Below are 12,505 nucleotides of genomic sequence, written 5' to 3' on the forward strand. Positions count from 1 at the left end.
ACAACTGCAAATGCACGTGCGGGTAAGGGTATAAAACGATTGCAACGGCAAGTCAGACATCCACAGTGATAGAAAAAAAACACAAAAGAAATGCCACGACTAACAGTCGAACAATGTGAACGAGCCTTGGGTATGGTACAGATGGGAGCGCCCATATTGCACGAACCTTCGGTTGCTACCGTGTTGCCGTTACCAACTTGATGCAACGTTACAGACAGACAGGGCAGACCGCTTACAGGCCAAGAACAGGCAGACCCAGGGTGACCACGCCCCATGATGACCGGTACTTGCGTACCTTGCACTTCCTGACAGTGACGTCATCGGCGACAAATGCCTTAGGTCACAGGGTTAGTCGACAGACAGTGGCCAGGAGACTCAGGGCTCATGGAATCAGGGTTTTTAGACCATACAGAGGACAGCTATAGACAGCGACTTGACTGGCAGAGGGTTGTCTTCACTGACGAAAGTCGATTCTGTATGTTTAGGGCTGATGGAAGACAACGTGTTTACCGCCGAAGGGGTGAACGAACGGCGGCGTGTTGCGTGCAGGAGGTCGTACCATACGTTGGAGGGAGTGTCATGGTGTGGGGAGGGATCTGTGGGCAGGAGAGGACACCGCTGGTCATCGTTGACGGAAACTTGACAGCTCAGCGTTACATGGATAACATTCTTCGTCCAGTTGTCCTACCATTTCTCCAACAGCAGCCACGTGGTGTCATTTATCAGCATGACAACGCAAGAGCCCATACAGCCAGAATTGTCACTAACTTCCTCGCAGCCAACAACGTCAACGTCCTGCCGTGGCCTGCACGCTCACCCGACATGTCCCCCATAGAACACCTCTGGTACTTGATGGATCGTCGTGTTCGACAACGACCACACTCTCCAGCCAACCGGCAAGAACTGATCTTGGCCCTCCAAGAAGAATGGCGTCAAATCCCACGTGACCTCATCAGACGACTGACTTTTTCTGTGCGTCGAAGAGTTTTTGCGTGTATTGAGGCATTTGGTGGTCACACACGTTACTAATGACTTGTTATTGAACGTGAGCGATTGTTTATGTACTGCCTATTGTCCATGATTCTGAAAGCTCGAGTTTTGTACCACACCCAACCTTGGGGGCTCTGACGTCATTCTCGGTCGCGGTATGATTGTCATTTTCAGTGTTGTTTATGTTGATATATTGATCTTCTCAATACACTTTACTTCATGCATGTATGTTCTGTTGTTTTTGAGCAAGAGTGATTTCAAACTCTGGTAAAGTTTATTTTGGACGTCAGTTTATATCAAGTTATTCTAGATTTGTTTTAGATGTCATGTGTCAAAGGTTGTAGTGAAAAATTCGATCATGTTTTTTTTTTTAAGAACTGACATTTACTTTGTGAAGGCCCATTAGAGTATGACCACTGAATGAAGGCCAACATCGGAGCTTGATATCCCACCATACGCTGTTGTTTAAACCCATTTGGCCAAAACATCAGGAAGGGTATCTGTGTAACTTACTTCTCTGATCTCCGTGTTTTTACGTTCTCTTGATCTTTTGAAATTTGTACCAAAAAAGAATACTTAGATAACTAAGAAACTATGGCGAGACCGGAAGTGTGGTGGAACTAATAGAAGCGTATTGCATGTTAACGTGAAAAAAGTTGTTGAAGTGTTGTTGGTATTGCAAGAACTTATATAATGCAACGGAGTCACTAATCTCAAAATTTGCATCCTTGAGATATAAACATGTACTTAATTTGGCAATAGCAAATACTATTTATTGGCTTTATGAAGTTTGCAATGGATCAACTTGTACACATAATCTCACGCGTTTACTTTTATTACATGCGGCCTGTCTATCCCAACTGTTCGTATTAATCTCTCTATCCAAACTAGTGATAGACTGTTCGTATAAACCCCTCTATCCCAACTAGTGGTGGACTGTTCGTATAAACTCCCCTATCCCAACAAGTGGTGGACTGTTCGTATAAACCCCTCTATCCCAACTGTGTTTGGTATGTTCGTATAAACCCCTGTATCCCAACTGGTGGTGGACTGTTCGTATTAACCCCTGTATCCCAACTGTGTGTGGTATGTTCGTATTAACCCCCCTATCCCAACTAGTGATGGACTGTTCGTATAAACCCCTCTATCCCAACAAGTGGTGAACTGTTCCTATAAACCCCTCTATTCCAACTGTGTGTGGTATGTTCGTATAAACCCCTCTATCCCAACTGATGGTCGACTGTTCGTATCAACCCCTCTATCCCTAACTGGCGATGGACTGTTCGCATAAACCCTCATACCAACTGCATGTGTCATGTTCGGGTAAACCCCTCTTTCCCAACAAAATCTCACGCGTTTACTTTTATTACATGCGGCCTGTCTATCCCAACTGTTCGTATAAATCCCTCTATCCCAACTGGTGGTGGACTCTTGGTATGAAACGAAGTGACCCAACAGTATGAAATATGTTTACATAAATCATTATTACATGTTTGCATTTGACACTAACATCACTACGACCTTGACACCTCCCCAAAAGAACCGTCTCAATATACGTTAAAATATTACATGTTTTATGCATTCAAACACTCTCATCTTCAAATATCCTTCTGCTTAACATAACATTGATGATGCCCTTAACCTATTTCACGTTGACAAATGTTTCGTATCATATGCATCACTCATATCTAGTGAAACATCCTCCATTGAATTTAATACAGATATCTAAATTCCAGTTTACATGTGACGTGTTATCACGGATGAGTCAGACGCCTGATGCAGCAGATATGACAAACGCAGGTAAGAATATACTAACCAATCACACCTGGCGAGTCCTAGATAGCGTCCTATAAGAAGCACAGCACGTGGTCAGCAGGTTCAAAGTCGCTCACTTAGGACACCTTATTGTCTACGTGAGTTGCACCTGCCGACTGACTCGCCGGTATATTCTGTGTTGGACGGCATTTCCAGGAACCACAGAAAATGGTAAGTACAAGAATTGAACGACAAAGACATTATTCATTGACACATATTCTAAACATTCAGTGCCACGTAAAATTAAATATTCCAGATATTTTATTTATACCCAATCATAATTTGTATTTACGATCGGGCGATCGATTATGGTATGGCATGGCAATAAGTTTATAGAGAATAAAACTTGTATGCACTTTCACATTATGTGCCAAGGCGGGAATCGAACTCAGTCTTTGTTGGTGACGATCGAAATCCCACCGCCCCTCCAATGGCACGACCTTCAATGAAAATGTTATGTAAGAAATATTATCATTAATTTGTTATGAATATGTTTGAATATTTCAGGATAGAAAAGCATTATTAAAGTATATCATCCCAGTGTTCTATTTCACCATATTTGTTTCACTGGGACACCTGTTTCATCTCGACATATTATCACACGGATAATGAGAGCCAAAGGTCAAAGGTTATCTTTCATAAACTTCCACGCTGCTTTTCTCTTCGGTATAATTCTCTATATCCTGCAGTAAACTGATTAACGCCTGCTTTGAAAACGCCCCAGATCTGCACATAGTTTTCATGAAATACACGTAACGATAAATACAAAATAGGGTGCACGGGTACTCGGGTAGCCCCGTCGTCTAAAACGCCGCAATTCGCTATGCAGAGTTGCGCCCCTTGTTCACGCCAGAAACATATAGTTGTGGGTTCGAATCCCGGTTCGCCTCGACTAGGTTTGTCAGCACCATACCCGTGCTTGTGGGTTTCACCAAAGTGATAAACGTCTGAGACCTGCATCACTTTGGACTTTTTTCCCCACATTAAGCTGACACGCCGTGATATAACTCGAATACCCTTCGAAGCGGCGTTAAACCCATTTTACTCACATTGGACAACATAAGCGCCACTCCTTCTCTGTCTTCCGAGTGACCAACTTCCGTGTATCTTTTGGAAATATCTACATACAGTATTGATCTTATGACAGCTGTGTAAGATACCACGATGCGTGCTGAAATAGTGTAACGAGAACACTGTGTGTTTCGCGTGATCGTCCAATTATCGAGTCATATTATATGATGCCTTGAAGCAAAGGACGATTTTGAAAGGGTAACTGACTTACTATTGCCACGGAACAGTTACAAAACGAAATCGATTTGATTCGAATCCGTACGACGACATTGTTGTGTTTGAATATCTCATTCACAAATACTAAGCGCAACTTAATTTAATTTTTGTGGACATTTTGCCAAATGTTACAAGACACCGAATATGCGTTTTCAAAGTGCTTCTGTATAGTTGGTGTTTCTTAATTTGTTCAAACGTAGACATAAACACATTTGCTTCTGGTCTATACTAGTATATATCAGCGTGTCCTAGGCCTATGAGGTGATCACTGATTTAGAAAAGAAACGTTTAGCAGGGGATGTACGGTACATGCAACCAGTTTTACATCACGTCACCCGTATCGTTTGAATAAGCTGAGCGTTAAAAAACCTCCAGACATTACAAATCATCTCTGAGTGTGCATAGTAACACAAGATCGCTATATATACATGCCCTAAATCCGAAACTTAAAACATTATGCCTTCTGAATGTTCCCACTCGAAGAAACTGATACACACCTTATGAGGTTTAGCAAGTTGACTGATTATTATTGTCATTATTTATGAATTACTAAACAAAAATAATAAAAAAACACTTTAGAGCTGTAAAACAATCCTGCGCCGGTACGGCATTGATGCTCCAACTTTAGTCACAGAGTTACTTCCCTTAGTCGTGCCAGAATCTGATGTGTTCTAAGCCGCGTTTAATCCATCTCGACCACAGAGATGCCGAGTGTTTTAGGTATTTGGAAGAGTGCCATACTGATTGTGGGGGTTCGAATCCCGGTTCGCCCCGATTTTGTTTCTAGGTTTGTCAGCACCATACCCGTGCTCGTGGGTTTCACCAAAGTGGTAAACGTCTGAGACCTGCATCACTTCGGGCTTTCCTCCCACATTAAGCTGACACGCCGTGATATAACTGGAATACTGTTAAAAGCGGCGTTAAACTCAACTCACTCACTCACTATTTCAGCGGCTCTATTGTCTATTCAGCTTTGAGGGGTGAGGTGAAATGGGGTTTAACGTCGCGTCCAAGATTATCGCGCTTATATAGCGACGTGCATGTACGTGTGTGTGTGGCTGCTTGTACTAGTCCGGACTGATGCCGATTTATAGTGCTAGCTCACTGAGATACCATGTCGCAGTTTAACATGAACACCACTCAGACACAGTATACTGACTCCGAGCCGACCAGTTCTTGTTTTAGCCCCTTAATGCCGACTGCCAGACAGGGTAACAACTAGTGCCATCTTTTAACGTCTTTTGGTATGACGCGGCCGGGGATCGAACCTCAGACCTTCCGCTCTCCGGGCGGACGCTCTACCACTGGACCACGGAGGCGGTCTCAGCTTTGAGAAAACACCAACGTACTGAGGCATATTAACTTAATTGTGTGAATCATTGCTCACACTATCAACTATCTCCCAATGGGTAAAGACTGATGACTTTACAATGCCAGACGCCGTGGTATAACTGTAATACTGATGACATGGATTTGGTGCCCATTCATCACTCACTCACTCTGACCAAGCTTTTTCTTCTTTTACTCGTTTACCTTTATACATCTCATCCTCATCCTCAGAGAGAAGTCATCAGCATCCACATCGGTCAGGCTGGAGTACAGATCGGCAACTCCTGCTGGGAATTATACTGTCTGGAGCATGGCATTCAGAATGACGGTCGGATGCCCTCGGACAAGCCCATTGGGGGTGGGGATGATTCCTTCAATACCTTCTTCAGCGAGACTGGGTCTGGGAAACACGTCCCAAGGGCCGTCTTTGTCGACCTTGAACCAACAGTAATTGGTAAGAATAATACAGCGAACCCTATTAACACGAACTCCATTATCTCGTTCAAGACGTTGCAACTTGGTCCCGTAGATCGTCATCGGCACTATGAATTAATATCGGCACTCGAACTATGGATAGCTCGACATACAGTCGATGGTCCACAGCGCTTCGAGTGTGCGAAATTCATTGTACAATTTGACATTCTGAGAAAGCGAATACTGTAGTAGACTTTTCAACACTGTAGAGTTGTTCTTTTTAAGTATTGAGTGATGGTGCCCCTTCTTAGATTTTATTTGTTAATTGCATACGTTTGAATAGAAGTATCGCTTCCCAAAAGATGACCAAAGACAAGCGAAATATCTTTATCAATAGTGGAGAACTGGAAGTGTTTTAGTGACACCCAGAGAGCTCTTCGACACAATTATAATAGTCACAATGTTCATTTTCTATCTTCCAGACGAAATACGAACAGGCCCGTACCGTCAGCTCTTCCACCCAGAACAGCTGATAACAGGCAAGGAGGACGCCGCCAACAACTACGCCCGAGGTCACTACACCATCGGCAAGGAGATCGTCGACGGTGTGATGGACAGAATTGGGAAGCTGGCTGATCAATGTAGTGGACTCCAGGGTTTCCTCATCTTCCACAGCTTCGGTGGCGGCACTGGCTCCGGCTTCACCTCTCTGTTGATGGAGAGACTGTCCGTTGACTACGGCAAGAAGTCCAAGCTTGAGTTCTCCGTGTATCCCGCTCCCCAGGTGTCCACGTCCGTGGTCGAACCCTATAACTCCGTACTGACCACACACAACACACTGGAACACTCGGACTGTTCCTTCCTGGTCGACAACGAGGCTATCTATGACATCTGTCGACGTAACCTCGACATTGATTATCCTTCCTACACTAACCTGAATCGTCTGATCAGCCAGATCGTCAGTTCAATCACAGCCTCTCTCCGATTTGACGGCTGTTTAAACGTGGATCTTAACGAGTTCCAGACCAACTTAGTCCCTTACCCGCGCATCCACTTTCCCCTGAGCACGTACGCTCCGATTGTGTCAGCAGAGAAGGCTTTCAGAGAGTCAATGACAGTTTCTGAAATCACAACTGCCTGTTTCGAGCCCGTCAACCAGATGGTAAAGTGCGACCCTCGTCACGGCAAGTACATGGCCTGTTGCATGCTATATCGTGGTGATGTCGTCCCCAAAGACGTCACCGCAGCCATTGCCAACATCAAGACCAAGAGAAGCATCCAGTTCGTTGACTGGTGTCCCACCGGGTTCAAGGTCGGCATCAACTACCAACCACCAACAATTGTTCCTGGGGATGACCTCGCCAAGGTCCAGAGAGCTGTCTGCATGTTGAGCAACACTACCGCCATCGCCGAGGCCTGGGCTCGTCTCGACCACAAGTTTGATTTGATGTACTCCAGGAGGGCGTTCGTCCACTGGTATGTCGGAGAGGGTATGGAGGAGGGGGAGTTCGCTGAAGCTCGGGAGGATCTGGCAGCGTTGGAAAAGGACTATGAGGAAGTGGGAGCGGACAACGCCGATACGATGGGGGACGACTATGACCAATCAGAGTACTGAGAGGGACATGTGCAATACCACTCACGCATTATCAACAATACATCATAGTGTATTATAGTGCTTAGGGGTAGAATACATCTATAGTAAGACGAAAACCAGACTGCATGGGGCTGACTAGTGATTTTTCAACAACTAAATCCAACTGTCAGCTATGACTGTTGTTATATTCACGTGTGTGTTTTGTAGTGTTGGGGTTACGCTATCTGGTACTCCAGTCAGGGTCATACAAGTAGTGCCATGCCAGATATTAGAGTGACCATTTATTGATTATTGAACTGTATTGTAAAAGATACTTTGGTATTGTTTGACCCCTTTCCAAAACTTGGAATTACGGTATTTCTTGACCCTTGTGGTTATTAAAAGTGTCGCTCTGTCGTGCCAAAGTCCTAGGTTCGATTCCCGACATGGTGTCCCCTGCCGTGATATCCCTCGGCAGCAGAAGAAGCATTGTATTTAGATTTTATTTTGTTTAAGATCCACCTGTCACTCGACGGCCGGTTTTACAATGAAACCAAATAATTATTTCGAGCTAACAAACGTTCCTTGAGATAGAGGGGCAAATATAATGCATAGGTGACTCCATTTCGCTAACTTGAAATACAGCGACATTTTGTGAACTCGAGCTCCATTATGTCGTCAAGATTATGTAACATTATGGTCACTGTAGAGCCTTTATCGACAGCAGTTGTATATCAGCACCACGGTAACCTCGAATATGACAATACAACGAGTTTGACATAACATGAGGCTATATTCCCATACCTGACTCGACATTGTTATATCTTACCATCCATCCAGCATTAATGCGACTTAGATGTAGTCCCCAGCGTTCCGTGTCCTGATAAAAAAAAAAGAGAGCTGAGTTGATAAATATTATCCTTTTATGGAAATATTTTATATGTTCATGCAAGAACCAAAGGTACATTTGTGACACAGGTTGCCCTGTCGTCACAGGCGCCGCACTTCGCTGTGGTATATGCCTACAACCGGTTCCACTTTGGTTTTAACGTCGTCATACAACTGAAGTACTCTTGAAGGTGGCGTCAATTCAAACTCACTCAGGCAGTCACCCAAAGGTTAACTAACGTCCGCCATATATATCACACATTTGTACATAACGATATATGCGTGTTTTCTGCTTACATTTAAAATCAACTGCACACAAAACGATTTCGTTCAATAGAGTTTTCTTTAATTCCTTAAATTTGCTCTGGAGGATATGGAATAAAGCATCATATGTACATGGCTTTGAATTGAACTTTCGCTCTTTTACAATTTGTAGTATTATTACGTATAAACATATTTTAGTTATGTTTTTTTAAACTATTGAGATTTTTTTTATGAATTTGAGATGAATGATACAAATTTTAACATTGATTACATTTTAGGATATCGCATGAAGCTGATTAAGTTTTTAAAAAATGAACATATTTTCATTAAACGTGATGAGCGTTCTTTCAAAACCGGATATATATCCACGAACACATATTGTGAATTAAAATGATGGTTTTGATGATTATATTTCTGAATAAATCAAGTTAACAAAGATAGTTTTGTGGTATTTTTATATATAAAGTAACAAAACATACTGCGATATTTTACCATCCATCCTGCATAAATGCAACTTAGATGTAGTCCCCAGCGTTCCGTGTCCTGATGAAAAGAGAAAGTTGTGTTGATAAATATTATCATTTTATGGAAATATTATATGTTCATGCAAGTTCCAAAGGTACATTTGTGATATATGCGGCCCTGTCGTCAAAGGCGCCGCACGTGGCTGTGCAGAGTTGCGTCCCTTAGTCGTGCAAGGTTTTAGAGATACTCTGAGATTACATCTCGACTTTGATTCACAATTTGCACGTGCCTGTTAATGAACGGCGTACGATTTGGATGTTTGCGTGTTGGTTGGGAGTATGATACTCACTTGCGGGTTTGAAAACTGAACAGCACAAAAAAAAACACTTTTGTTAAAAATAATGACGCTTACGCAATGCAACGGCTTGCAAGATACAAATCAACGTCTGCGTGCCATGGGTGTGCTGCAAACATGAATGGAGCAAAAAGAAGTCTACCCAAGATAATCGGTGGTATGTTGGTGGGATTTTATTTCTGGGTGATCTTTTTCTTTTTTCTGATCTTGTTCAGAGAGGTCGGGGTCGATTGACCAGATAAGTATCTGCACTCGGGTCACTGTGGTCTGTTCCACTAAAGCGATCGTAATGCCAAGGTGATCCTAACTCCAATACTTTACACCCTTCGACTTATGACAGCCGCAGCGCAATCATTTTGTGGAGCGTGGCCGAAGTCAACAACATGGCTATCTATGACTCTGTCAAAGTATCCTTGACATTAATTAGCCAGTCAGTGAAACATCAGTTTTTCACGATATTTGGCACATGAACTGACCCGCTTTAATCCAGTTTGGACCGCCGTCATATAGCTAGAATATTGCTGAGTGCAGCGTAACCCTCATGGTGTCTGGCCGTCAGCTGGCTTTGTACACCGCTCAGTGCCGCACTGTGATGACGTCGCGGTTTCAAAAGCGTATACATTGTATAAAAAGTGTTACAATGTTCTTATTACTCACACAATGTAACCAAATTATATAACATGCAACTTGAGATTGTCTTTTCAGCAGTATCTTTGGTTGGTTGGTTGGTTGGTTGGTTTGTTGTTTACGCCGCACTCAGCAATATTCCTGCTATTTGACGGCCGTCTGTAAATAATCGAATCAGGACCAGACAATCCAGTGATTAATATCATGTGCATCAACCCACTTCAGCATATCTAAAGTCAACAAATCAAAATGTTCTATTCACTGCCTAGCCATCGACAAAAGTGCTGGTATTGTAAGTTCCCTACCTATCTACATTAATATTGTAATATTGAAGCATCCGAATATGGCCAGTGTAGTTTGAAACCTAAATGTCCAATAATTCATATCATTGGAAAGTACAAACCCTGACGGTGATAGACATATAACATTTATGTCGAAGAACACATTCACTGAGAAATTTCCGTGAGTTATATTTACCGGTAAAAAATCATGATTTAGTTTGGGTATGTAATATCAAAGAAACTATCAAATATATTATATGCATAGTGTTCACTTAACAAAGCTATACAGGTAAACATGGCTACTCACATCAATGTATGCCACAGTACATGGGCACATCAGGGCAGCAATATCAACGTTGTACACGGAGACAGTTGTCTTCTGAGGTGAACTCAGTTTAGATCATACCCTTTTCTGTTGACATCAGTCATAGAATCCATAATAACTAACACATGTAGCAATTCCCTTGACAAGGTCATCCTAAGCACAAAAATCGATATTTCCCCCCCAAATTCCAGTTGAAATTGATGCAATGCACCCTGTAGATGTCCTGGTATGCTCAATATTGGACTGTCTTCTGCAGTTGGCTGACATCCATTTTGTAATGGCAGGTAACTCTTGACTGTAACACCAAGGGCAGGTAACTCTGAATTGGAATATTAATTTGTCTTGGTTGAGGATGCAAATGTTCCAAGCTACCCACACTACTCAAGTTTTTTGTAGTCATAATTTTTCAGGAAGGTAAATTCCATGTTAGAGACAGGTAGTTTGGAAAGCATCTTCCAAAAGCAAGGGAGTTTACTGACTATAAAAGTCAGTTAACTCGCTTGCCTCGGGGAGATGCTTAGATCTTAGATATGCTCAAAACTGAAAAAAATATTATTAGATTTACATCATTGATTGAGGTTTGTTACTAAATGGTAGCATCTATATTTGTTTCAAGTACTCTACTGTATAGTAATACACTGAAATAAGTTAAAGGATAGAATAAGAGAAATCGATCAACCTAAGTAAATGCTGAAATAAAAACAAAGCATAAAAATGGTGTTGGATGTACCCATGGTTCCTCCGACGTCCCAGTGAGAACCCACCTGGAAGTAATTAGTGTGGGATCTCCATCTTGCAAACACCTAATCTCACTGGGATGAAACCTCCAGAGGCTTTTGACAGCCCACTGACATTTCCCTATGCTAACTGGACCAGACAAACCAGTGACTGACGAGCTCCTCATTCATGGCATACCGAGGACTTCCTGTTCCCCAGCCATTGACACACAGTTAGTGAATTTGTGAGTTGGGTTTAACACCACTTTTAACAGTAATCCAGTTATATCACGGCATATCAGCTTAATGTGGGAGGAAAGCCCAAAGTGATGCAGGTCTCGGACGTTTACTTGTATGGTGCTGACAAACCTAGAAACATAAATGGGGCGAACCGGGATTTGAACCCACAATCATTGGATTCTGGCGTGCCCAAGGGATGCAACTCTGCACAGCAAATCGCAGCACCTTAGACGACTGGGCCACCCGTGCCCCCCATTGACACACAGAAACATTGTCACTGTCTTGGTTGTAATATCTAATCATTCAGAAACAAAGTAATTGATATATTATCCTGATCGTTGATGATTATTAGTCTTACGGAAAACTGTATCATTAGTTAAATTCAGGACTTTAAGTGAGTGAGTAAGGAAAGCCCGAAGTGATGTTTACCACTTTGGTTAAAACCAAAAGCAAATAGGTATGGTGCTGACAAACCTAGAAACATATTCTGAGAAAAACGTGGGTTCAAACCCACAATCATAGGTTTCTGTCAAGCCCAAGGGACTCAACGCTGCATAGCGAATTGCAGAGCTTAAGACGACAAGGCCACCCATGCCCTCCTGTAGGAATGTGACTTTTGCAGACTGTTCCTAGACTTGCATCACTGATTGCCCGCCTTTCTTGGCCAAGAGGGATTGAAGTATCCCAGGAAAGATGGATGTATCCCTGCTGTTGATATGTCTCATGAAACTTTGGTGATGTTAGGAGAAATGAGATCTCATTTGGTTGAATTGAGTGAATTAGAATGAAATTGATTTCTCTTAAAGTTAAAGCCAGATGTAAAGGGAGGTTATTAAAGTTGTTTGATTGGTTGGTTTGTTGTTTAACGCCGCCCTCAGCAATATTCCAGCTATATGACGGTGTTCTGTATATAATCAAGTCTGGACCAGACAATCC

General features: G+C 42.6%; 1 protein-coding gene across 1 annotated transcript; it reads left to right on the plus strand.

The window, feature by feature from the left end:
• Positions 1 to 2,819: 2,819 nt before the first annotated feature.
• On the plus strand, positions 2,820 to 8,996 carry LOC124138077 (tubulin alpha-1C chain-like). The gene is made up of 3 exons (XM_046504599.2): positions 2,820 to 2,976; positions 5,653 to 5,875; positions 6,318 to 8,996. Exons 1-3 carry the CDS (start codon positions 2,974 to 2,976, stop codon positions 7,448 to 7,450), a joined length of 1,359 nt encoding a protein of 452 aa, XP_046360555.2. The 5' UTR covers positions 2,820 to 2,973; the 3' UTR covers positions 7,451 to 8,996.
• The last annotated feature ends 3,509 nt before the right edge of the window (positions 8,997 to 12,505 follow it).

This window comes from Haliotis rufescens, unplaced genomic scaffold (assembly GCF_023055435.1).
Source record: "Haliotis rufescens isolate VD_foot unplaced genomic scaffold, xgHalRufe1.0.p SCAF_40, whole genome shotgun sequence".
NCBI lineage: Eukaryota > Metazoa > Mollusca > Gastropoda > Lepetellida > Haliotidae > Haliotis > Haliotis rufescens.

Bases quoted from the DNA above. Each gene is read 5' to 3' on its own strand.
- LOC124138077 (XM_046504599.2), top strand. The intron at 5,876-6,317 runs GTAAGAATAATA...TCTATCTTCCAG, and splicing joins CCTTGAACCAACAGTAATTG to ACGAAATACGAACAGGCCCG.